The sequence below is a fragment of the Symphalangus syndactylus genome, chromosome 3, assembly GCF_028878055.3.
Source record: "Symphalangus syndactylus isolate Jambi chromosome 3, NHGRI_mSymSyn1-v2.1_pri, whole genome shotgun sequence".
In the NCBI taxonomy this organism is placed as follows: Eukaryota; Metazoa; Chordata; class Mammalia; order Primates; family Hylobatidae; genus Symphalangus; species Symphalangus syndactylus.
Genome location: NC_072425.2, coordinates 30627120 through 30653347, shown reverse-complemented (window position 1 = coordinate 30653347; position 26228 = coordinate 30627120). Strand labels below are relative to the sequence as shown.

Here is a 26228-nt window from a genome sequence, read left to right as displayed (position 1 = left end):
CTGTCAGGGACACATTCAAGAGATAACATTAATTAATCCTGATGCCCTCTTTTATTCGGAACGAGAAGTTACCAGCAGGAACTCTGGAATTAGCCCCAGTTCAACTCCTGGCTGCATCCTCCCAAAGTTGTGTCACCCTGGGCAAGTCACTCTGCCTTCATTTTCTTCATCAATAAAGCTGGGATAATAATTCCCCTCTCTCTCCAGGGTTTTTGTTTTGTTTTGTTTTTTTGAGACAGAGTCTCACTCTGTTGCCCAGGCTGGAGTGCAGTGGCACGATCTCGGCTCACTGCAACCTCTGTCTCCCGGGTTCAAGCAACTCTCCTGCCTCAGCCTCCTGAGTAGCTAGGACTACAGGTGCGTGCCACCACACCCAGCTAATTTTTGTATTTTTTAGTTTCACCATATTGGCCAGGCTGGTCTCGAACTCCTGACCTCGTGATCCACCCGCCTCGGCCTCCGCAAGTGCTGGGATTACAGGCGTGAGCCACTGCGCCCGGCCCCCTCCAGGGTTTTATAAACTAGATGAGACACAGGATGAGGAGCCCAGTGGCCAGTGCACCAACCAACAGGTGTTGAATGCACGCTAGCTAGTGTTACTGAGTACTGGCTCTTTGTGTGGGCATGGGGCACAGGCCCTGCTCACCAGAGAACTGATGGCCCAGGAGGAAGCAGACGATCACCAGGCAACTACAAATCCAGGTGAGATGTGCTGGAGGAGGCATGGGGGCTGCCCTGACACAGGCCAGGGAAGTCTGGTGATCCCAGTTTAGAAGCCAGTTGCTCTGAGAATCTTCTCTGACCTCACTCGGGTAAGAATTCAGATTGAGAGCTGGGGGAGGATGATGAAAAAAGCATTCCAGGCCAGGTAGGATGGCTCACGCCTATAATCCCAGCACTTTGGGAGGTTGAGGCGAGAGGATCACTTGAGTCTAGGAGTTCGAGACCAGCCTGGGCAACATGGCAAAACCTCGTCTCTATGAAAAATTAGCCAGGTGTGATTGTGCACACCTGCAGTCCCAGCTACTCGAGAGGCTGAGGTGGGAGGATCACTTGAGCCCGGGAGGTTGAGGCTGCAGTGAGCCATGACAGCGCCACTTGCACTGCAGCCTGGGCAACAAAGTGAGACCCTGTCTCAAAAGGAAAAAAAAAAAAAAGGTAGCATTCCAGTACCCAACATAATTGAAAAACAGGTGCTCAAACGAAAAGGCATTAAGTCCCAACACATGCTACAGTATAGATGAACCTCAAAAACATTATGCTGAGTGAAAGACACGAGACACAAAGGCCACATATAGTGTGATTCTATGGATAGGGAATATCCAGGCAAGGTAACTCCTTGAAGAGTGAAAGCAGACTGGTATTTGGCAGGGACTAGAGGAGAGGAGAGTGGGCACTAACTGCTTGCTGGGTATGAGATTTCCTTCTGAAGTGATGAAAATGTTTTGCAACTAGATGGAGGTGACAGTTACACAACACTGTGAATATATTAAATGTCACTGAACTACTCACCTAAAAATGGTTAGTTTTATGTTATGTGAATTTCACCTCAATTTAAAGAAAAAGCCTTCCGAGTGAGGAGTGAGGCGACCTGGGGGCGGGGAGCAGGCCTACCAGGGGCTTTCCTGGACCTGGGAGTGGTTTTGCCAATGGCTGGGGTATTGAACACAGGGAAAGCCCATCAGAGTTGTGGTTTAAAAGTTCCCCTCGGGCTGCTCTGGGAGAATGAACCAGGGAGGCTGGCCACACAGGGACCCGTCAGGCGGCTGCTGCAGGAACAGGGTAGCCAGAGAAGGGCTCCTCCGCTGCCTTCCCTCAACCCTCTCCTTCTTTCCCTCTTTCCTTCTCCCTCTTGTCTCCTTTTGCCTCTTCCTTCCCACGCTCCTGCTATTTCCCTAAGCACTTCCTCTATGCCAGCACTGAGCCAGGCCCAAGAAGTGCAAAGCTGACCCAGAGTGGGCACGGTCCCCCAGGGAGCTCCCTGCCATGGAGGGTTCAGAGAACTGCAGCCCATCAGCGCAGTTGCCCCCAGGGCGGCTCACACAAAGGCCTTCTTCCACAGATGGGGAAACTGGGGTCCAGAGAGGGGAGAGGTCTTGCCCCAAGCCACACAGGGGTCAGGACAAGGCAGGGGCGAAAGTCAGCCTCCTGGCCCAGAGTGTGGGCTTTCTCCCCTGCATGCTGTGTCGAAGGCAGTATGACTCCTGGCCTCCCAGGACAGAAGGTCTGTGTTTGTCCCTTTATCCTCATGAACACTTGGATCCTGCTTGATTTGTGTGGCTGAAAAAAGTCAGCAGGCAACTATTTTTGGACACAAAGTTCCCCAGGGAACAGTGCAGCCCGGGAAAGGCTGACTTCTCAAGGGCTGGAGGAGGGAGGTGCAGGGAATATCATTCTTCCCTCCTTGGCTGCGACTCCTGCTCTGTGGATGGGTGTTCGGGGCTTCTATCCTCTGTCCCCGCCCAGTGTTCCTCTCTACCCCCAAATGCAGAGCCCCACAATTTCCTCCAGATCACCCTGTGTATTGTCCTCCAGCCCCACAGTCCCCGCCACATGTGAAGAGCCCACTCGGCACCAGCCTGGCTAGAGGCTTTACTCTTAAGTTCTCAATCTGCCCTCCCTACAAATATGAGGGTAGAACTTGGCTAAGATCACCCAGCTACTTCCTGCCACAGCAAGATTTGCAACTGTCAGTTTTGGCCTAGTGGTCCCCCAATATTTTTTTAATCACACAACCCATCAGTAAAAACATATTTGCTCGAACACATCATGCTAATATATTACATGTATTGGACAGAGTATTTTCAAAAGTGATTTTCTAAAAAGATGCAATCGAAAATTGGCCAGGCACAGTGGCTCACACCTGTAATCCCAGCACTCTGGGAGGCCGCGGTGGGCAGATCACTTGAGCTCTTGGGCAACATGGCAGAAGCCTGTCTCTACTAAAAATAAAAAGGAAAAAGAAAATATATACAGGTGACCCTTAATGACACAGTTTGGACCGCACAGGTCTACTTATATGTGAGTTTTCTTCTGCCTCTGTCACCTCTAAGACAGTAGATCAGTCTCCCCCTTAACTCCTCCTCCTCAATGTGAAGATGACAAGGATGTAGGCCTTTATGATGATCCACTTCCACTTAATGGAAGTAAGTAGATTTTCTCTTCCTTATGATTTCCTTAATAACATTTTCTTTTCTCTGGCTTACTTTATTGTAAGAAAACAGTACGTAATACATATAACACAGAAAATATGCATTAATCAACTGTTTATGTTATCAGCAAAGCTTCCAGTCAACAGCAGGCTATTGATAAAGTTTTGGGGGAGTTGAAAGTTATAAGCAGATTTTTGACTGCATGAGGCGCTCCTAACCCCTGTATTGTCCAAGGATCAACTGTATTTTATTTTATTGAGACAGGGTCTCACTGTTACCCAGGCTGGAGTACAGGGGTGATCAGAGCTCACTGTAGCCTTGATCACCTGGGCTCAAGCGATCCTCCCACCTCAGCCTCCTGAGTAGCTAAGACCACAGGTACATGCCACCATGCCTGGCTAATTTTTAAAAATTTTGTAGAGATGGGGTTTTGCCATGTTGCCCAGGCTGGTTTTGAACTCCTGGGCTCAAGTGATCCTCCTGCCTCGGCCTCCCTATGTGCTGGGATTACAGGCATGAGCCACCCACCCAGCTGGTCAACTACATTTTAAATAGAAGCTCTAATCCTTGCTTCTCATACCTTCTGCAGGGCCTGTACCCTTCTGGGAAATCCCTGCCAGGGATCTTAAGCTTCAGTGTGCTTAAGAATCCTCTAAGCATGCAGTTTCCTGAAACAACCTGCAGAGAGCCTGACTCAGTGGCCCTGGGATAGGGCCTAGGAATCTGCATTTTAAACCAGGGCCTCAGGCAGGGCCTGCCCTTTGAAGTTCACTAGGCCTCCTCGCTCCTGCTGTTATGGCAGGTGGGGGAGGGGCTACAATTTAGCTGTTGCTTTTCTGGTTCGGAAGCCTCTGCTGAGGAAGGGGCCGGGGGAGGCATGTGGTTTTTTGACTTTTTAAAGGGCTTTTTTTCTAGCTCTGCCGCAGAGCAGCCTGCGCAATCACAGAGGCCTCTGGGTGCACAAAGAGGAACATCCTGTCTTCTGGGATGACTCAGTCGTGGCAGAAATCTCACTGTAACCAGGGGAAGGTGCATGTCAGAGGCAGCTGCAGTGACTGGCTAGAGTTTTGCACTTGCCCCCAGGTGCCTAAACCAGTGAGCCTTTCCTGAGCCAGTCCTCTGTCTTCCACGCGAGCCATGGCCCTCCTCACCACAAAGCCCCAGAACTGGCCAGTCAACTAGTCAGTCAACAAACACACATTAGTGCCAACTACCTGCCAACTTCAGGCTGGGACGATGCTGTAATAGAGAAGCAGGCTGGGCATCAGGAGACAGGTGCTAGTCCTGGCTGCTGTTACTCACTGTGTATAGCTGGGCTTGCATTTTCCTCACTGTTAAACAGAGAAAGTACCACCTGCTCTTGATATCGCAAGGGGATATCACCCTGCTAGGGTGGGTTGGGAGGCAGGGGACGGGACTCAAAGAGCTTTGAAGTCCCTGATTGACTCAGCTTCTAAGGGCAACAGCCTCAGAACCGTTAACCTCTCTCCTCCTCCCTGAGGTCACATTTCAAAGTACAAAGACACATACTGAGCACCCAGTGAGTGCAAATCAACTTTTTAAAAAAGCCCTATGACTTCCTACTATATACCAGGCGCTGCATAAGATGCAAAGAATATAGAAAAGGGTAAAAGTGTTCCAAGATTTTAAATGGTGAGGGGTAGTACAATACAGAAGTGTTACCAAAGCAAGCTTTAAGGTGGGCTTGAGACACAGTGAAGATTTGGGGGAGAAGATTAGGGAGGGCATTCCAGGCAGAGGGAACAGCATAGGCAAAGGCACGGAGGTCTGAAAGTATGGCCTGACCTTGAAGGAGAGCTATGGGCAGGGGTCCCTGAATGCCAGACAAAGGCAGAGTTGTTCCAGCCAGCCCTCGTTAGGGCAGCAGGGCTGCTCCTAAAAGGCAGTGAGTGGGGTTTGGTGAAGACTCCGGCTGTGTGAGCTGGGGAGGGCTGTGGAGTTCAGGGTCCCCGCCATCCCTGGAGAAACTGGCCCCACAAGGAAGTAGCAGCCACTGCAGCCTCCTTCTGTACATCTCCTTCTTACCCCCAAGCCGCCACTGCCCCTGCTCTCTCAAGGGTCTAACAGACCCCTGAGGTGTCTATCTTCAGTTCCTGGGTGGGATGGACTCCTCTTCCCCACCACCCACAAAGGGCTTCTCCACCTGCTCAGTCATTCCACAGCCAGGGAGGGACCCTCCCCTTTATGGCTCAATCCCTCAGAACTATCCAGACTCCCAGGTTCTCCTTTGCCAGCGCAGCTACTCAGCCCGCACAGCCTCCCCGTGCCCTCTGCAGCCCCTTCCCATCCAGCCAGAGCTGTCCAGGGTGCCCCCCTGCTTCTACCCCCACCCACACCCTGACACCTCCCAGATGAGGAAACTGAGGCACAGAGACATGGCAGGCTCTCACAAGACCTCACAGCCAGGAAGCGCAGACAGAGGATTCAAAGCTAGGGTGCTGCAACTCTGAAACCAAGGCTGTCAGATGTGTCAGGGAGATGGGGAAGGAAGACCACCCCCCAAATCAGTAACCAGACCTTCCAAAAAGGCTCAACCATCCCCCCACCCACCAGCTGGCAGGGCACAGACTTGCTGTTCTCAGGAGGTTCCCACCAGCTGTGTGGACACTAGTCCCACAGGGAAGCACCAGCCACACCCCCTCTGTGTCCTCCCTGCCCCCAGCCCACTCCAGCAGCAGAGGCCGAGTAGAAAGAGAAACGGTGCCCTGGCTGTTGCCAGCTCTGGTCTTGCCATCCTCAAGAGCTGAGCTGGGTCTGCTGGTCCTCGGACCATCCTTGGCTCCTCTCCTTGCCCTTACGCAGCTGGCATAAGGGGCCATTCCTTTGATGGGGACCACCCCCCCGCGCCGTCGCTGCCTCCTGTCCTGCTCCCCAACCCTGCATCGTCTCTGAGACCCCTTAGCAACCAAGGACACTAACTCTCCAGGTGCAGACGACGACACCCCAGGCACAGAGATGGACTCGCCTATCCAAATTCACAAGAGATCAGAATCGGAGCTGGGACTGGAATCTAGCATCCTGAGGCTTGATGAAATCCTCCTTAAATCCACCCTTGCCTGGAGGCCGGGCTCCCCTGAGCCAAGAGAAAAGCAATGCAGCTCCAGCAGCTGCAACTTCCTGGCTGGGCTGGTCCGGCTGCCTGGACTGTCCTGGAGAGTCTGTGACTGGCCCGTCCAGAAGGAAGGCGGCCTCCCAGGCCCTCCTCTGTTCCGATCCCTTACCTCTCTCGGGCTCCACCACCGTCCTGCCGACCCAGTTTCAGGGGACCTGCCTGTGAAGTCTTTGTTCCAAATCCAGCGAGCCCCCTGTCTCCATTGCGCCCTGGCCCGCCTCCAGGCCGTTCTGCCAGCCCAAGCTGCTGCTCACAGACCAGCATCGCTCCCCACCTCTCCCCGCCCCTGCCGCGGCTGAGGCCGCCTGGCCTCGGCAGGAAGCGACCAGCCTGATTTCCTACAAGTGTTTGTCAGAAGGAGGGGGTTTGTCTGCGTGCAGAGCAAGAGCTGGAGGAGCTTAACCCCTTGCAAGCCCTCCGCAGTCTGCGCTGCCCAGGAAAGGACTCAGGGAAAAAACTCCTAACGTCCTAGGCTTGGGATCATCTCAGCCCAGGCCCTGCAGGTACAGATGGGGAGACTGAAGCACAGAGAAGGCCAGAGGCTTGGCCAAGGTCACACAGCATGCTGTAGCTCCTACCCTCTAGGCCCTCTTCAACCATGGCCTGACCTTAGCCAAGGCTCCTTCCCTCACTAGGCCTCAGGGCCCATCTGCATGGTGAGAGCTCAGACTCAACACACACTCCTGCCCTTCCAGCTCTGACTCTGCCAATGTGCAACCTGAATCTCAGGGAGACCGTGGTGATTCCTGCCATCTCAACCCCCTGTCCTCACCCCGAGGTGGTCCTGAAGCCAGAGTGGGTTGTTCAGGGCAGCATGGAGGTGTGAAACTGGCAGATCAGGTAAACTTTCCCTGTTGTAAGAACCCTCCAAGGGTTCACCAGATGTTGGGAACAGATCGATCCTGATGGTCAGTCAAGCTGTCTTTTCTCAAGCCCCACTATCCCATTCCTTCATTCATAGGTACTCACTGAGCTCCTACTGTGTGGCGGGTGCTTTTAAAGGTGTGTGGCAGGTGCTTGTAAAGGTGCTGGGAATATGGCAGGGCCCAAGACAGGCCAGTCCCCTGCTCTCCACTCTAGCAGAGACATGGACAATAAGCAAGCACATGTATAATTTCAAGGAGAGAGCTGTGAACAATGAGACTGAGTGATGATCCGTGTCCCAGGCCAGGTGGCACTGAAGCCTGGGGCTCACCCCAGGCCAACAGAGTCAGTCTCTGGGCGTCTGAGATTTTAAGTGTCCCAGGTGACTGGCCCTGGTAGAGAACCCATGGGGCCAAGAGTAATGGGTTGGAGAAGAAGGGTTATAGGATGGTCAGGAAGGTCTCTATGAGGAGGTGACATTCAAACAAGGCACTGGAAGGAAGAGGGGGGCAAGAGCAAGCCACAAGAAGGGCTGGGGCAGAGTGTTCTGGGAGGGCAAGTGCAAAGGCCAAGGTCGGGGAGCCAGCGGGCTTTCCCTGAGAACAGCAAGGGTACCTGGGGCAGAGTGAGTCAAACGGGAGAGGCAGGAGCTTCACAGAATAGGGGGCACAGGAGGCTCCCAACACTGGCCCCACCCAGGAACCAGAGACTCTGAGTCAGGAAAGAAAAAGAAAAAGGAAAAAAAATCAGGCCTCTGTATTGTCCAAAAAGCCCTCCAGGTAGTTCTGATCAGCAGCCAGATTTGGGAACCACCCAAGTAGGAGAGAAAAAAAATCTTAGAGTCACTGCGGACCTGGGTTCAAATCCCAGCCCCATCTCTTGCTGGCTCTGATCTTTGAAGCTTCACCTCTCTAAGCCTCAGTTTCTTCATCTGTAAAACGGATAAGAAGAGTAGCCACCCCACAGGGGCTGCTATAAAGATTCAATGAGGTGATGCCTATCAAGGGTACAGCAGGGGAGCCAGAACACAGTCATGTATTGAGCTATTTTATTATTGCTACTACAACTATTGCTGCTACTTAGGTATAAGTCTCTGGTCTCCTCTAAAGGCTAGATCTTAATACCTTTCCTGAAGCCTGGCACGCTGTTTATGGCTGATGAATGCGTTCCATGAATGAATTAATTAATTAATGAGTGGACATTCCCCAGGTCAGCTTGTGAATATCTGGCGTAGCCAGGGCTAGAACCAGGAGCCCTCATCCTGGCAATCGCCCACCCCCTCTATCCCCTTCCCTGCCTTTTACCCACATCTGGGTGGCAGGGCTCTCCTTGTAGCCCCCAGACCCACATGGAGCAGAGCCAAACCCTAATGAGGCCCCTCCCTACCAGCTCTGGCGGCCATGTGTGCCATTGTGTAAGGGGCGGGCTTCCCTGACACTCTGTCACTCACTCACCCTCCCTCCCTGGTCATTAACCCAGGCAGCACTGCTATCAACGCCAGGTGGCTGCCATTGCTGGGCATAGCCTTTGGCCCCTGGATAACCCCAAACCCATCTTAGGGGCAGCCACCTAACACCAAGGAGAACCGCCTGCAGTGCAGTCTGTTCCATTTCCTTGCACCCCCAAACACGACCAACCCTCCTCCCTGCCTTTGCTCATTCACTGCCCCCTCTTAGATCACTGTCCCCACCCACAGGCCAAATTCTACCAAACCGAAGCAGCATGTCTAAGACTGAGCTACTAGTATTGCCACCCTCCAAACCCACCCCTCCTTAGTTTGGCCCATCTTTCACGCAGGTACATACTGAGAACCAACTGTGACCCTGGACACTTCCCTTTCCCTTACATCCCGTAACCAATCCATCATCAACTCCCAGTGACTTCATTTCCTAAATTTCACCAGAATCTGTCCCCGTTTCTGCATCCCCATGTAGGTCCCTGGATCGGCCTTGCCTGGAAAGCTCTAGGGTCCACTAATCTGTTCCCCACACTGCACTGATGCGATCTTCCAAGATAGAAGTTTCCAAACAAGACCCTTCCATGCTTCAGATGCACAGCTAGCTACCATGGCTCTGAGAAAGAAGATGAAACTCCATAGGCTGGCTGCTGCTGCAGCCTCTTCTCCCGCCACCCTCTCTGCCCTTGCTCAGCGTGCTCCTGCCACACAGGCCTCCTTGCTCTTCCTGGGACAGATGAGCCCTGCTCCTCCCCTCGCCCAGTCCTACTTCTTTTTCCCTGTTAACTTCTAGGCAACCTCCAGATGTCAGCTCCAGAGTGCCCTCCTTGGGGACTCCCCATTTGGAACTATATTTCATATGTGATTATTTGATTAACATCTGTCTCTTGACTCACTTGGGAGCTCTGTGAGGCTCTCATCATCATATCCCCAGGACCCAGCACACAGGCCCTGATATACAATAGAAATACAATAAATATATCCTGGATGATCCACTCAACCTAACTACTTGCCCAAGCCTGACTCATAGCCCTCATAACCACCCAATGAGGCTGATGTGACAACCCCATTTCACAGTTGGGTAAACAGAGGCCCCTAGAGCCCAAGCAGCTTGCCCAAGGTCACAAAGCTGATGAGCTGCAGTAGAGTTTCAAACACACAAAGACCTGGCTTCTAATAACCAAGCTTGGTGCTCACAGCATTGCAGCCTGCAGAGATAATTAATACCTGTGCACAATAAAATCGATAGTGGAGCTTATTACCAACTAATTGCAATTCACAAAGCCAATGTTCCAATTTTATAGTGAGGCCCTGGTTCCACACAGAGCCTTTCGGTTTCCTGAAATGCTTTCTTCTCCTTTATAGCACTAGATGCTCAAGAACAGAACGTCAAAGTGGGGAGAACACGAGTATTATTCCGTTGTATAGGTGAGGACACTGAGGCCCAGAGAAGAGAAGAGATTCGTTCCTGGTCACCCAGAAAAGAAACAACAACAAAAACCTCTGACTCCTGGGCGCAGTGGCTCACACCTGTAATCCCAGCACTTTGGGAGGCTGAGGTGGGTGGATCACCTGAGGTCAGGAGTTCGAGACCAGCCTGGGCAACATGGTGAAACCCCATCTTTACTAAAAATACAAAAATCAGCCGGGCGTGGTGGCAGGTGCCTGTAATCCCAGCTACTTGGGAGGCTGAGGCAGGAGAATCACTTGAACCTGGAAGGCGGAGGTTGCAGTGAGTCAAGATTGCACCACTGTACTCCAGCCTAGGCAACAGAGCAAGACTCCGTCTCAAAAAAAAAAAAAACAAACAAAAGCAACGAAAAAACCTCTTACTCCTACTGCCAGGGCTTGATGACTTTCACCCTTTTACCAGCAACAGGCGTGTGCATGGCTGTGTCTGCAGAACCCTACCAGCCCTTCCCACGAGCCTGAGGCACAAGAATCACTTGAACCTGGGAGGCGGAGGTTGCAGTGAACCAAGATCATGTCACTGCGCTCCAGCCTGGGCAACACAGTAAGATGCTTGTCAAAAAAAAAAATAAATAAAAATCCACAGGGAGTCTGAGGGAAAGAGGAGGCAGGTGAGGATTTCCAGAGTGAACCAAGAACAAATGATGAAGCCTGGCTAGGGAAGCAGAAACCCAAGTTCCAGCCTGAGTGACCAGGAACAAGCACCTTCCTTTCTCTGAGCTTTGGAACCTGGGGCTTAATGAGATTGTCTCTGAGGTTATCAGAGATTATCTTCTAACGCTAAACCTCCTGGATTCTTTATTCCATTTGCCCACCCAGGCAGAAATGCCATGCTGACAGGAGGCTGCAGGGCACAGGTGTTAAGGCACATGGGCTTCGTGGGCAAACAGAGAACTCCATGTTCTCCCTTGGAAGCTGTGTGGCCTTGGGCAAGCTGCTTAACCTCTCTGAATCCCAGATTCCACATCTGTAACATGGACCAATAATTATTTTACAGGGTTCTTGGGATGACTGATGAGACTATGTGCCTAAAGTTCTTGGCCCCAGTGCCCAGCTGGCACAGAGTGACTGTTCACAAATAAATGGCCTTGTCTTTTCCGTGAAACGCCCTACGACCTGCTCCCTGCAGGACTGAGTTTAATTTTCCTCATCCACAGCTTCCACAATATGAACCCCAGGTCTAGCGATGAGTCCTGGACACAAAAAGGGAGAGGCAGTTTTCCCAAGTGGAGGGAGGTGCTGACATTTCCCTGTAACCGTCTTCCCTGCGACCCTTAAACCAGTTCCAGGGCTCACTGACCCAGCTACAAACTCTGTCCCCAGTCTGAGTAGTTAAGGAGCAGAGCAAACAGGCCCTTCTCAGCCAACTGAGATATGGGTTATGAGGAGGGTGTGGCCATATTGAGGAAAACACGTATATAAATTCAAATTCATGCTCTTTTCAAAGAGTCAAACAAAAAACCCGTGCATGTGCCAGGAAGGGACTGCTGACAGCAAAACTATACTGAACACCTATTATGTGTCAAATACCTTATAAAAGCCTTTCCATGGATCCAGATCTCATTATTTAATCCTCATACTAATCCAAGGAGGGAAAAATTATGATGTCCATTTTATTTTATAGGTGAGGAAGCTGGTTTGAACCAAGCTGTTTAAATCTGGACAGTATAATCTTTCTTTTTTTGAGTTGGAGTCTCTTTCTGTTGCCCAGGCTAGAGTGCAGTGGCGTGATTTCGGCTCACTGCAAGCTCCGCCTCCCAGGTTCACGCCATTCCCCTGCCTCAGCCTCCCAAGTAGCTACGATTACAGGTGCCCACCACCACGCCCAACTATTTTTTTTTTTTTTTTTTGTATTTTTAGTAGAGACGAGGTTTCACTGTGTTAGCCAGGATGGTCTCAATCTCCTGACCTCGTGATCCGCCTGCCTCGGCCTCCCAAAGTGCTGGGATTACAGGCGTGAGCCACCGCGCCCAGCCCCGGACAGTGTAATCTTAATCACTTTGCAACTGAAACTTGCAATAGGTAAAATGGTTGGAAACAATCGCAGTGTCCAGTAACAGGTGATCATAGAAAGAAATTGTGATAGTTCCACTCAAAGGAATAATATTAGCAGCCATTAACGGTCACGCTATTGAAGAATATCAAATAATGTAAAAATTTTGTTATGTTAAGTGGACAAGCCAGTTATAAAATAATATATATCTAGTTTGAGTCCATTAAAAAAAAAAACAGTAAAATATGGAGGAAGAGGAGGAGGAGGAAAGGAAGGAGACAGGATAGGAAAAAAGAAAGGGAGAGAAAGCAAAGGAAAGAGAAGGACATGCTTTAAAATGTTTACAACAGGCCATGCGCCGTGGCTCACACCTGTAATCCCGGCACTTTGGGAGGCTGAGGCAGGAGGATCACCTGAGGTCAGGAGTTCAAGACCAGCCTGGCCAACATGGCAAAAAATACAAAACTTTTTGTATACTAAAAATACAAAAATTAGCTGGGTGTGGTGACATGCACCTGTAATCCCAGCTACTCAGGAGACTGAGGCAGAAGAATCACCTGAACCTGGGAGGCAGAGGTTGCAGTGAGCCAAGATCATGCCACCGCACTCCAGCCTGGGTGATGAGAGTGAAACTGTGTCTCAATTAAAAAAAAAAAGTTTATAATAATTATCACTAGGTAGTAGAATTATAGGCAAGTTTTTTTGATAGGCAAGTTTACCATGTTTCCTTTTGGTTATTTTTCAAAAATAACAGTTGCTTTAAAAATAAGAATGAAATGAACATGTACTATTCTTAAAAACAGAACAAACGAATACCACCTCACATCTGTGTGGTGCTGCTTCTTTCTGACCTTGGGCACCTCTGTCCTCAGTTTCCCCTCCTGTGAAAGGTGAAATATATCATTGGGCTCTATGAGGCCCTTTACAGCTCTGACATCCTGTAACATTCTGTAACCCCCACACCTTCTCCTGCTCTGTTTAAACTCTAATACAGTATGTTGTTTTCTGCAATAGAGCCATTATGCAACATGTGGGAACACATGAAAATCACTAAAAGGAAAGGATGCAATCAGCGCCCAGCCTCAACTACTTTTTGCATTTGGAGGCATGGCATGTGTTGCTGGATTGGATCCTCATAAATAATTAGGCATTTAACAGATGAAGAAAGGCTCAGAGAGGTTACACAACTTGCCCAAAGTCACACAGCACGTTAAGGCACAGTTGGGTCTGTACCCACTAATAAAGCATTATCCTCCAGATGAATCCTTAGTTGGGGACTGAGTGTGCCTCTTAGACCCTGAGACCTCCCCTCCTCAGTCCTGGTCCTTGGCTGTGGTCCCAAGACCCCGAGAAAACTGACAGCTGGACATCCCACTCTGGCCCTGATCCCAGGCTCCTTCTCCAGAAAAAGCTGAGCTGGCGGTGGGGGGGCTGGGGGGAGAATGCTGGCAAGGACCTAGGGGCTGGTGTGGGAGCGGCACTGGGCGCAGAAGGTCTCACTTGGCAATGGAGCTGGAGTTCGCCTGACATTTGGCAAGCAAGCCCAGAGCCAAGATGGAACAGCAAGCTGGGGTGCAGAAGGGAGGGAGGAGTGAGAATGTGAGACTTTGGGGGCAGGAAGCCTGGGTCAACTCTGGTAGATCAGCCCTTTGCTGTTTTGTTTCAGAACTTCTCTGATACCCTCATCTACAGACAGAGACTTCTTCCCTCAGGCATGCATGTGTAAAGTAACAAGATAATGTGTTTGTAGGCAGGACACACTCAGAAAATGAGGAGCTTCTGTTAGCCTCCTCCTGGCTCCCCTGGCCAACTGCAGCGCCTCTTCCCTATCACCCACCCTGACTTACCCCCCAATCCCTTGGCACAATGACAAATCTTCTTAGGGCACCATCCTGTCAGGTTTTTCCCCTGCTTAACGACCATCCGTGGCTCCTGTCACTTTCAGGTTAAAGGCCAGACATTTTGGCCTGGAATTCAGGCTCATACCAACCTGTTCCCAAGTCAGGGGCTGCTGCACTGCATAACTCACACCGTACGCTACAAAAGCCATCTCATAAAGGTTTTCTTCCCAAATCCCATACTTTAGGGGAGCTGCAGTGGGGGGCAGGCCTTCTGGCCTGGTTCCACTGTGCTCTGCCAAAAAGCCCCCAACTCCAGGCTGCCAAGCAGAAGCAAGGCTAGCCTTCCATCCCCCAATACCCTTCACCTGCAGCTCTCTTAAAAAAAAAAAATGTAAGAAAAAGCCCTGATTTGTGGTGGTTACTAATTTTGATGGTGTTAAATACCCTTACTGAAATTGGCCATGCCATTTTCAAGCTATTGATATCACTGAATGCAGCACTGGGAAGAGATGGGCACAATCCGCTCTCCCGAGCTGACACCAGCACACCCTGCACACCCCAAAGTAAGGATGCGCTAACACTAGTGAGAAGCTGTGTGACTCTCCTCAAGTGGCTTAACCTCTCTGAACCTCTGGCTTTCTATCTGTACAAGCGGGACAACAATAACACCCACTTCAACAACATCATGTAACTGATATAATCTAGATGATCAACAACAATGTTTTGAGCACCTACTCTATGTAGGGCTCTGTACTAGGTAGGCACTAGGGAATAACAATGGTGACAAAACAGATAAGAGCTCCTGCCCTCCCAAACCTCACTTCTCGCAGTAAAACCCCTGGAATGGTGGCTAGAATGTAGCACTTAATAAATATTAGCTATAATATTAGCTAATAATACCAATGGTATTATTGTTGTCATTATTCCTTCCTTTCTTTGAGCCTCAGTTTCCTCATTTATTTAGAATGTGGACTGAGCAAAAGTTTTTTATGATGCCACCTCACTCGAGCCTTAAAATGGTGGTAAAGTAGATGGGCGCGGTAGCTCACGCCTGTAATCCCAGCACTTTGGGAGGCTGAGGGGGGCGGATCACGAGGTCAGGAAATCGAGACCATCCTGGCCAACATGGTGAAACCCCGTCTCTACTAAAAATACAAAAATTAGCCAGGTGTAGTGGCACACGCCTGTAATCCCAGCTACTCAGGAGGGTGAGGCAGAAGAATCGCTTGAACCCGGGCGGCAGATGTTCCCTTGAGCCGAGATGGCTCCACTGCACTCCAGTCTGGAGACAGAGCTAGACTCCGTCTCAAAAAAAAAAAAAAAAAAGGTGGTAAAGTGGGCATTACCAACCTCATTTTGTGGAAGGGAAAACTGAGGCACTCAGAACTGAATCCAGGCTGGGGATCTAAACCCAGGTCTTCTTACTCCTGGTCTCTAGATCACTCCCACCTTCCAGGACTGAGGAAACATAAAAAGGACCAGGAATTCGACTGGGGATGTGAATGCTTTAAAAATACTCTTCCTTCTCCACGCCCCCACGGGGGGAAACTTAAGTGTCCATGTTGTGCACCAATTTCCGAAACACCCTCTCAGCATGACAGCCCTGTAGCTGGGACCATTCCCGGTCTCTCTGGAAACCCCTATCCTAGCGCCTCTGGCAGAGTCTGCAGGACGGTGGGAGCTGATGAAATCCCCTTGCAAGAAACAGCCCCAATCACATGTTTTAAATGCAAACCGGCTGGACTTTGGGAGGCAAAGGCCCCACGTGGGCATCGTCTTCCTCCTGCAGAAGAACTGTAAGACGACTGCCCTTAGGAATAAACCCAGAGTCCCAAAACACCATAGGTTCCACTCCCCTGTTAGTAAGTAAACCAGACTTAGGCCCCCTCTAACAGATGGGCAGCCATTGTTTTATTAACAAACCAGCCCCCAAATAAAACCCACCAATTCCAGGGGAGGCGCCTGGAAAAGTCTTTTGGGAAGTCCCTGTATGTATCTAACTTTAGTCTTTCATGCTTCAGTTCCAGCCCATTTCTTCTCCTTCTGTTCTAGAGGACAGGAACGATGTCTCTTTTCACTGCAGCCTGTCTCAGCTTCTCTCTGCTCCAACATAGCCCAGGTTTGTTACCAGCAATTTTCCTTTCCGACTATCTCAGAAGCAGGTTTTTAAACATAGGTAATGATGGACTCCAATCCGTCATTTCTTTCAACAAAAGCCCGGGAAAGGAGCTTTGGAAGTGTCGTCTAAGGTCACGCAGCAAGCAGACTCTGGTTCTGCCTGTGCCAGCCCCATCACGCTGGGAAGAGCCCAGCTCTGCGCCTCCCTGCTGTGCACCCTTGGGCCAGTCGCGCCCCCTCTCTGGACCTCATTCTCCTCCGCAGGTGTACCAAGAGGGAACTGGACTTATTTGCAGCCCGTTCAGTTCCTACCATTGTCAGGGCTGCCTACCCGACACTGGTCCTTGCTCTACCTTCCCCCACTGACAAAAAGAGGAAAAGAAACTTGCGGTAGGCGTCCGGGAAGGGCGCGCGACTCCCAGGGCCGCCAGGCTGCGCGGATTGTTGCTGGGTGAACGAATCTCACACAAATCCCAGACAGAAAAGCCTCACCTCCCCAGTAACCACAGCAACCCGGGCCACGCCTCCAGCCCAAACACAGCCCGAGGCCCCGCCAAGGCCCACCCCCGAGCTCCCCCGGGACCCCTTCCCTCCCTGCCACCAGCCCCAGCTGGAAAGAGAAAAAGCCAACTCCCCCATTGTGCAGAGGTGGAGACTGAGGCCGGAGGGTGGAGACTGCGGAACCCCGCGGCCGGCAGGGTTTGGACTGAGGCCCATATCACCCGTCCAGGGCTCCCTCCCATTCCCCGAGCGGTGATGCGTCTCCTTCCCCGTGCGTGTGGGGTTTCCACGTGGAAAAGACCGAAAGCAGCGCCGTCCCAGTGGAACAGAGCCCACCGGCGCTGTCCACTCTCCCTCCCCATTCTCCCGACGGAGAAACTGAGTCCCAGCGAGGGGCAGGGACCACCCCAGACGCCCCGCGAGCCCCTCCCCGCGTCTCACCTGCTGGCGGCCGCCGAGCGCGGGTGGTTTCCTGGAGTTGAGCGGCAAACAAAGGCCTCCAATCCGGGCGCGGGGCGGGGCGGTGGCTCCTTTGCATAATCCCCGAGGCCCGCCTGCGACGGCGGGGGGCGGCCCCGGGGGGCGGGGCCTCGGGGAGCGCACCAATCACCGAAAGGCCGCCGCCGCAGCCCGCCCCCAGGGACTCGGACACGGAGAGTGCAAACCCTGCTGCAGGATGAAAATCTCAGACCTGGGAGGCTGCGTGTCCCTACTGCAGTCAGCCCCACCGCAGACCCGGAGATCGAGGCCCGGTCTGCGGAGGGTAAGGCATTTATGCAAGATCGCACAGAGTGGCTCACGCCTGTAATCCCAGCACTTTGGGAGGCCGGGCAGATCACCTGAAGTCAGGAGTTGGAGACTAGCCTGGCCAACATGGTGACCACCCCCCACCCCCACCAGTCTCTACTAAAAATACAAAAATTAGCTGGGCGTGGTGGCGCATATCTGTGATCCCAGCTACTTGGGACGCTGAGGCACGAGAACCGCTTGAACTTGGGAGGTGGAGGTTGCAGTGAGCCAAGACTGCGTCACTGCACTCCAGCCTGGGCGACAGAGCGAGACTCCATCTAAAAAAAAAAAGAGAGAGAAAAAAGATCGCACAGAGCCACAGTGAGGAGGAAATCACAAACTTCCACGGCTGAAACGGACTGCTTAGTAACAGTAATAATAAACTTTTCTTGATCACTAATTATGGGTCAGACCTGTTGGAAGCTCTTCTGCTGTTCAGTCTTCTCCTATGAAGTAGGTAGGTATTATCACCCCCTAAGTATATTCTCGTCCAACCCCCCCTCAGGCAAGCATGGAAACCCAGCCTGAAGACGGACAAGAACTTTTCCAAGGTCCCGCAGTGAGTGCCGCACAGACATCATACCTTGTCCACCACAAACACACCCTGAAGGATGCACGGTGTCCAACTCACCTGGTCTCTTTGCCCCACCTTTGCCACCTGCTGCCAGTGAGCCTCAGGCAAATGGGATTCATACCCACATCTTACGCGGTTGTTGAGAGTGAATAAACACAATGGCAGGCCCGTAAGAAATAAATCAGTGGTACTAATTTAAAGAGCGCATTGACCGACCCTATTAACACAAGAGGGTTAATAAGTCCTGATGAAAGAAGAGACTTGCCCAAGGTCCCTCATCCAGCTGCATCCAAAGTTGAATGCTTTGGAGTTTTTCCTCCTGGTAGAAAGCAGTTGCCAGTTCCCCAGGTTGCCTGCTACTCCCTAGACACATATTTAGTAGTAAGTTTAGCAGCAGCTTCTACTCACTAAGGGCCTGCTCTGTGCCAGGGGCAAACATTTTAGCTAAGCCTTCTGGGCTCTGGCCCTGGAATGTCAGTGTAGGAAGGGCCCAAGGTGTTTTTCCACACAGGTCATGGAATTGAAGTGTTTTCCTGGGTTTGAGCAGCATGGCGGTCCTGACTCTTGAACAGAATGGGGAAACTGAGGCTTGGCGCATTGCTGCCCAGCATTCTCCAGCAAGGGAGAAGCAGACCCTGAGACTCCAGTCGTTTCCCCCACCCCCCACTTTGGCATCATGAGTAAAGATGTCAGGGTCACAGGTACATGTGGCCAGAGTGGACCTCTGACAACCCTCCCCCCACTCTCCCAGTACTTGAAGCTGCCTTAGCCCACCACACTGGGCCCTTCAAAAGACACCAGGATAGGTGCAGGAAAGAGCAGACTCAGGGTTCAGGCAGCTGTGGGTCCAAACTTGTCCTCCTTAGCTGTGTGACTCTGGACAACTAACTGGACCTTTCTAAGATCACTTGCAAAGGAATGTTTTTAGGTTAAAAGTTCTACTGGGAGGGGAACCCACACACTCAATGGGCTGCAGCCTCAGAGTCAGGCCCAGGAATTCCAGAAGCAACAAGTCTAGAAACTCACTCTTGTCCTACTCCTTCCAAGTACAGACATGGGGCTGTGACTAGCAGCTGCTGGGGGTGGCAGCCCCATTGTGTTAGTTTCCTATGGCTACTGTAACAAATTAAAACGGCACAAATACCTTCTCTTACAGAGGACAGATGTCTGCAATGAGTCTCTCTGGGCTCAGCTCCAGGTGACAGTAGAGCAGCTTTCTTCTGGAGGGTCTTGAGGGGAGAACCCACTGCCTTGCCTTTCTCTGCTTCTAGTGGCTGTCTACATTCCTCAGCTCGTGGTCCCTTCCTTCATCGTCAAAGCACATCACTGCAGCAACCTGTTTCCATCATCACACCTTGTCCTCTTCTGTTACAGCTTTCTCTGCTTCCCATTTATAAGAGCCCGGTGATTATACTGGGCCCACCCCATGTCAAGACTTTAACTTAATCATGTCTGCAAAGTCCCATTTGCCATATAAAGTAACATTCCAAAGTTCCAGGGATTTGAATCTGGGTATCTTTGGGGGCCATTATTTAGCCTACCAAACCCATTTTACAGATGGGGAACTTGAGGCTCAGAGAGGTAAAATCACTTGCCCATGACCACACAAGCTTTGGAGTTGAATGCCAGGAGATCTGAGGCCTAACAAAGCCCTCCTGCTGCTAGGTGGGGGATCATTCCCTGCAGAGGGTCCACAGCACCCTGTGGGGGGATGGCAGGGGTGCCTTCTGAAACACCAACTGCCTCAGGGGAATCCATGGCTCAGGTCTCAGGTGGTCTGCCCAGGCTGGAAAGAGAACAAGGACAGCCAAGAACAGGATCTGGGACAAGAGCACGGAACCAACTGTCCCTAACCCACCTCTGGCAGAACTCTGGACATAGGACTGGACAAAGCAGGATTTCTCAAACTCTTCCATCTTCCAGACAAATATTGAGGATAGAAGGAATGAGCATCGGGGCCGGGACTGAGGCCGTACAGTAGACCATGTTTGCAACCTTTTCCTCCGAGCCCATCCCATATGGTTTCCTCTGACACCCGCTGCCCTAGGCTACTGGAACAGCTTGACCCACAGAGGTAGAGAGCAGGAAGTGATTGGGAATTTATGGCCTCACCCTGTAGGCTTTGTCTAAAGACTGACAGGCATGAAAGTCCGGCCCTCTAGCCTTGAGTGGAGACAACTCTAGGCAGTGTACACCCTGGGATCCTCCTGGGATCAGGCTGAAGCTGCCCTCTGCAGACTTTGCCTGAAATCTCACCCTCGCTTGGCTTCCTCCCCTTTCCTGTCCTGCTTCTCCACTTCCTTACTGGTCTCCCCTGAGGGCACTTCTTGATGTTTGCTTGCGTACAAATCCTTATCTCTGAGGCAGCTTCTGGAAAGGAATGGGCGCATCTGAGATTTAAAACATTCATGCACATTGTACATTCTGCCTCATAATATACTTGTGGGTTTTAATCTAAAAATATTATCTGTAAATACTCAAGTTTTGCCCTCAAGCCTTCAATTAAGAGGCTCCAAGATGTGAGTGTGGCTCAAGCACCCCTGCACGCCCCACCGTGTATCCCAAATGGAGCTATGGGGGCAGGCAGGGTGGTGGTCTGTGGTGCTCTGACTGCCCCCACCTGTCCTGCCCACCCCTCCCTACATGGAAACCCCAGCCATACAGGTAGACCACACAGCACACTGGCCTCTAACCTTGTTCAGATTTCTTTATTGAAAAATTAAAGTCATAAGCTCTGTATATAAATACAATGACACTGCTGGTCACCTGCAAGGCCTCTGGGATAGGCTGGGGGTGCAGAGGGAAGCTGGGGCCTTGGGGTCCCCAGGGGCATGGGGAGGGAAATAAATAATAAACACCATGGGGGATAAGGAGCCAGGAGGAATGGGGGTGTGAATGGGGAGGTGCTTGATGCTTATTTGTGGCACTAGTCCTGCAAGATGCCCCCTGACTGGGGGCCGTGTCCACGAATTGTCAAGTGACCTCACTTTGGACAAAGGCTCAGGCATCTGGGGATGGGCTGGGTCCTAGCTGCAGGGGGGACAGCAGTGCCCCCAACCCAACCCAGAGAAACCAGCACTCTGCTCTTCTTTTTCCTTTCTTCCTGTCTTGCAACCCACTTGTCTTGGGCACCTACTGTGTACCCAGTACAGCACGAGTTCCTGACCTGACCTTCTGTCTGCCTTGCCCTGCTCTCTTCCTCTCCCAGTTCTGGTCCAGTGGGCTGGGATGGAGGGGGGATGTCTTCCTGCTACCCTGGCCATGCAGCCCCAACCCCGCAAGGAGCTTGATGAAGCCAATGGTGGGAAGGGACTGGGACCAGGGGCTGGGCAGTGGTGGGAGGCCCTCAGGCCTTGGCCTCTAGAGCATCACATTGAACTCAGTGACCAGAAAGTCGATGTAGTCACGGTCCTTGGTCTTGAAGGCCTCGGCGATAATGCGGGCGGCCTCCCTGTGCTCCTTGCCCCGTAGGGTCAGCCCATTCACTTCCAGGATCACGTGGCCCACCTTGAGCTGCCCACAGTTGTGAGCTGAGCCGCCTCTCTGCAGGGAGGAGACACATGGCATGGGGTGCCCGAGGGTTAGACGGGCCTGGCTTTGACCACCCACTGGGTCAGTCCTAACACTGCCAAGCAGGCAGCTACAATCTGGGTGTCCACTTCTCGGATTAGGAAAGCTGAGGCCCAGAAGAGCAAAGGTGACATAAGCCTAGGTCTGCCCCTGAGTGCCGTGTTACCCATAGGAGTTGCAAAACCCTGGAGATGCTGAGAAAGGGCCTTTCGGGGGTAGGGAGAGACGGCAAGTGGGGCCCCTGGGGACATACCTGAATAGTGACAATCCTAGGCAGGGGCTGGCGGGTGTTGGCGCCACCCTCGATGGCGATGCCCAGGGTGGCCGCACTTTTCTTCACACGGACCAGAGCGGACGTGGGCTCCAGGAGTCCAGGCTGTGGGTGTTAGGAAGGACACCACTGAGGCCTTCGCAGTTGGCAGGCCTGGCCAGGGGGCTGGGCCAGGCCGTGACACCTCCCTGGGTCAGCAGAGCTCAGGCTCCAGCCCTGTGTCGGGAGCCTCAGGTGTGCCACGCGCTAAGCCAAGCACTTGTGTTCTTGGCTCTTTAATCCTCACCAAAATCCCCGAGGCTCAGGAGGTTAAGGAGCTTGCCTAAGGATGTCTGGTGGCGGCATCAGGACTTGAATCCAGGCCTGACTCCGAGGACTATCTCAGCCACCTGGCCATGTCAAAACTGAGAGGAGCTTAAAGAGTCCCAAGACCAACCTCAGCCTCAGCCCCTAATGTCAGTGCAAAGGCAGAGCTGAAACTGGGCCTGCAGATTCCTAACCCAGTGCTCCTCCGGGATGTCCAAATCCCTCCAGTGATGGGGAGCTCACTACCTCCCCTTGTGGTCACTTGCCAAGCGGAGCCCTGGTCCCGGGACCTCCCATTCTGTACCTGGGGCCCGTGTTCCTCTCAGCCCTCTGCATCCTCCTCCTCCTGGCTCACCGGTTTGTTGGCCCCATCTGTGGGCCTCTCGTTCCGAGGCAGCTCCTTGCTACTCCTGCTCTTGGTGGACACCGACTGCCTGCCTCGGCCTGGGGCACTGGCCTCTGCCTCGCCAGCATCCACACCACTGTCCTCGCTTAGAGTCTGCCCGCTGTCCGAGAGCTGGGAGAGTGTAGAGGCTGCTGGAGAGGGGAAAAGGAAGAGAGAAGCAGCTTATATAGCGGGGGTCAGGGAGGGCTGCCTGGAGGCAGTGACGGAGATGGAGGCTGGAAGGCTGGGGGAATTCCCCAGGCAAAGATGAGGGAAGGAATGAAGAGATTGTGGGGCTGGAGGGCAGGTCCACTCCCTGCCACCCTCTCCACCTACTCAAGATCTGTCCTTTCAACCAGACCTGGCCTGAAGGCTGTGACTTCCAGGACATCTGCCTAGATCTCCCAGTTCTCAGCCACTGGCATGATGATAAAACAGAGGTCAGGAGGCAAACCCAGCCCACAGATGTGGGTGTTTTCTTTGTTTTAAAACTCACATAATGCTATCAATTTTTAATGATGAACCAACATATTCAAATTAGAAGATTTCATATAAGTAATTTCTAGCTTCCCAAGAATAAAAGAGAAATTCCACCACACCTGGCCTGAACCCCTGCACGGCCCCTGCCTGAGCCGAGTGGAGGGCACATGCCCTCCAGCCACCAGTCAACTTCACTATGTGTGTAACAGCCTGGCCCCTGAGTTTGAGACCCCAAGTTAAGAACACACACTCTGGAGTAGGTCAGGTTTGAATTCCCACTCACCAGCTGTGCAAGCCTGGGCAAGTAACAGAGCCTCTCTAAGCCTCCTATGTTCTCCTTCTAATACAGAAACGATGGTGCCTAACCACTGGGGTGATTGCAAAAACTCATAGATCTGATGTATAGAATGGAGCAGTCCAGGGAATAGACTTGTGCTAGACTGCCTGGCTCCAGGGTGTGGGTTCTTAACCTAGGGTTTCAAACTCAGGGGCCCGGCTGTTATACACATAGTGAAGCAGCGTGGGTTGACTGGTGGGCTGGAGGGCATGTGCCCACCACTCGGCTCAGGTAGCAGCCGTGCAGGGGTTCAGGCCAGGTGTGGCGGAATTTCTCTTTGTCTCTTGGTAAGCTAGAAATTACTACTTTCTCTCTCTCTCTCTTTTTTTTTTTTGTTGAGACAGATTCTCACTCTGTCACCTAGGCTGCAGTCCAGTGGTGCAATCTTGGCTCACTGCAACCTCTGCCTCCCGGGTTCAAGCAGTCTTCCCACCTCAGCCTTCTGAGTAGCTGGGACTACAGGTGCCCACCACCACACCTGGCTAATTATTGTGTCTTTAGTAGAAATGGGGCTTTCACCAAGTTGCCCAGGCTCCTGAGGTCGAAATCCTGACCTCAAATGACCTGCCCGTCTCCACCTCCCAAAGTGCTCGGATTACAGGCATGAGCCACTGCACCCAGCCAGAAATTACTACTTTCCACGTCTCAGTTTGTTCATTCGTAAAATGGGGATAATAATAGTACCAACCTCACAGGGCTATTGGGAGGATTAAATGAGTTAATACTATAGGCAAGGCCCTTTGAACACTGGCACAAAGTGCTTATTGTTAGTACGGCTGTTAGCTCTTATTATCCCTGCGTGTCCAGCTCAGTGCCAGCTCCAGAGACAGCAGTGATCCATCTGTGACAGCCCTGGGTCTTCTCACCACGTCTGCCTGCTCCCTCAGCTGCCTCCCCTCACTAGGCTGCGAGCGCCAGGGCCCTGCATTTTGCATCTTGGTCTGTGCAGGCGCTCAGGCAACGTCCTATGGGGCCTATGTATCACTGCAGCCACAAGATGGCAGCAGAATCCAACAAAATGCTCCCAACTCACTCAGGCGCGAGCTCCACAGCTTTCAGGGCGGGGAAGCGGGCTCTGCCCTTCCCTCTACCCCCCAGCCCATGTCCTCTAGCAAACCGGGGCACAGCGTCAGCTGGCCTCCCCAAGATTCTTCCTGCACCCTGACCCTAGACCTACCAGGGGTCCAGAGACTGCCACTTCAGTTTCCACCTTTCCCCCCAGCAGATACTCCAGGCCAGGCCGTCGGGGACAGGAAGAGAAGCCACCCCTGCCCTCCACGAGTTCAGTCCTCCTGGTGAACACAGGGTGGCCAGGGTAGGGGGAGCTGGAGAAGGCGCCCCAACACTCACAGCAACCTGGCAGGACTGTCACTGTTATCTCCATTTTATGATGGGGAAAGCAAGGTGTAGACGGCAGCTTGTCCACAGTCACACAGCTAGTAAGTGGCAGAGCCGGGATTCAAACTGGGGTCTCCAACTCCCCTCGCCACTCTGGCCCTGAGCCCCCTCAACAAGTAGCTGGTCTCACCCTTCACTGTGTCGTCAGGTAGACTGACCCGGAGAGGACAGGGACCCCCAAGGACCACAGAGCCCGGCCTTGCTGTACTCACTGCGTGTCTGGGGCAGCGCCCTCACTTCATTGACGTCTGGCTCGCTGTCGGGGCGGTGGACCTCCACCATGACAAAGTGCTGGTTTGTGCCTGTCTGGTCTGGGTGGCCAGAGGGCGATGGGGGCGGAAGGCAGCCCCCACCCACTGTGGCCTCTGCAGAGGGGCTTTTCAGGTGCGGGGGTGACTGGACCCGCGGGAAGGGGCCGATGGGGTGTTGGTTGACCAGGGCCAGATGGGCGTCCAGTGGCCTCTTGGAGCTGGGGTTGGCAGGGGAGATGGAGGCATAGATGGGGGAAGAGGGCGAGTCCTGTGCAGAGGAGGTCCCTGGGGTGGGTGCGGTGCCCGCCGGTGGGCTGCGGTTCTGTGGAGCCGAGAAGACAGTGCCCGAGCAGGAAGGCGTGGAGGAAGGCGGCTGGAGGTCCTCTCTCCCCAGCTTCCTTGGCTGGCCTGGTGGGCGGTCGTTGCCTTGGGCCAGAGGTGGTGGGGGAGGCAGTGGCTTGAAGCTTGACAGCCCCTCGGAGGTGGATCTGACATCATCCTGCCAAAAGACCCAACAGGCGGAGAAGGAGTCAGAACCCATCACGCCTGGAAGAGGGGAGGCCGAGCAGCTGAGTAGTGCCAGGCCCGGCTGGAATTCTGTCCCCACTCTAACTGCTCTTGGCCACGCTGCTCTGAATAATGCAACACCTGAGTGGAAAACTTCTCCCCGGCATCTCGGCAGCTGATAAGCGTTGGGATCTTGGCGGGTGTCTCTGGGGACAGCATCATTACCTTTGGGAACTGAAGTTCTTGGCATCAGCCAGAGCTTGTCACAGGGAACAAGACTTCATTAGAGACAGGATGAAGAGGATGGAAATATAAAAAATGCATTTATTTGGCTTTTCTTTTTAGGGGGTGATCTTGAGTACTAGAGGCAAGAGGTGTGAAAGGACTGGAGAGAGAATGGACGGGAGGAGATGGATACATGGGCTGGGGTGCTGTGTGGCCCCGGGCAAGGCACAACACCTCTCTGAGTGCACCTCTGGGCAATGGGGAAAAGCACACCTACCCAGCAGAGGTGGCGTGGTGATGTCAAAAGCCATGTGAATACTGTTAGCACAGTGCCCGCACCACAGCAGGTGCACAGTGAGGGGCAGCTACGGGCACTGTGACGACCATTCCCCTCTGCCTAGGTCAACACCAGACACCTGCACAGCTCCAACAGCCTTCCAGGCACCGTCCTAAAGGCTTTACTTAATTAATTTACTCCATGCCACGAACTTATGGGGTAGGTATGCTATGATCATCATCCCCACTTTACCGACAGGGAAACTGAGGCACAGAGAGGCTAAGAAACTTGGTCAGAGTCATACTATGGCCAGCCAGCCTGACAGCCCCA

General features: G+C 52.6%; 2 protein-coding genes across 17 annotated transcripts in view; both read right to left on the bottom strand.

Moving 5' to 3' along the window:
• Positions 1 to 17780, bottom strand: part of AKNA (AT-hook transcription factor) — a 63580-nt gene extending 45800 nt beyond the window's left edge. For 2 of the 9 annotated variants that reach the window (XM_055271347.2, XM_063636828.1), the window contains exons 1-2: positions 6395 to 6568; positions 4367 to 4483 (exon numbers count right to left, since the gene is read on the bottom strand). The gene's annotated coding sequence lies outside the window, so the exon portion shown is untranslated. Of the gene's footprint in view, positions 1 to 4366; positions 4484 to 6394; positions 6569 to 15259; positions 15368 to 16358; positions 16378 to 16416; positions 16498 to 16969 lie in introns of those variants that run through there. The other 7 variants (XM_055271349.2, XM_063636827.1, XM_063636825.1 and 4 more) reach the window with 5 other exon arrangements.
• Positions 17781 to 20580: 2800 nt separating this feature from the next.
• Positions 20581 to 26228, bottom strand: part of WHRN (whirlin) — a 106039-nt gene continuing 100391 nt past the window's right edge. For 5 of the 8 annotated variants that reach the window (XM_063636831.1, XM_055271352.2, XM_055271354.2 and 2 more), the window contains 4 exons: positions 24851 to 25388; positions 22394 to 22575; positions 21715 to 21837; positions 20581 to 21434 (listed from right to left, as the gene is read on the bottom strand). In XM_063636831.1, coding sequence (XP_063492901.1) covers positions 21252 to 21434; positions 21715 to 21837; positions 22394 to 22575; positions 24851 to 25388 — 1026 coding nt within the window. In that variant the 3' untranslated portion in view covers positions 20581 to 21251. The remainder of the gene's footprint in view (positions 21435 to 21714; positions 21838 to 22393; positions 22576 to 24850; positions 25389 to 26228) is intronic. The other 3 variants (XM_055271355.2, XM_063636832.1, XM_055271353.2) reach the window with 1 other exon arrangement.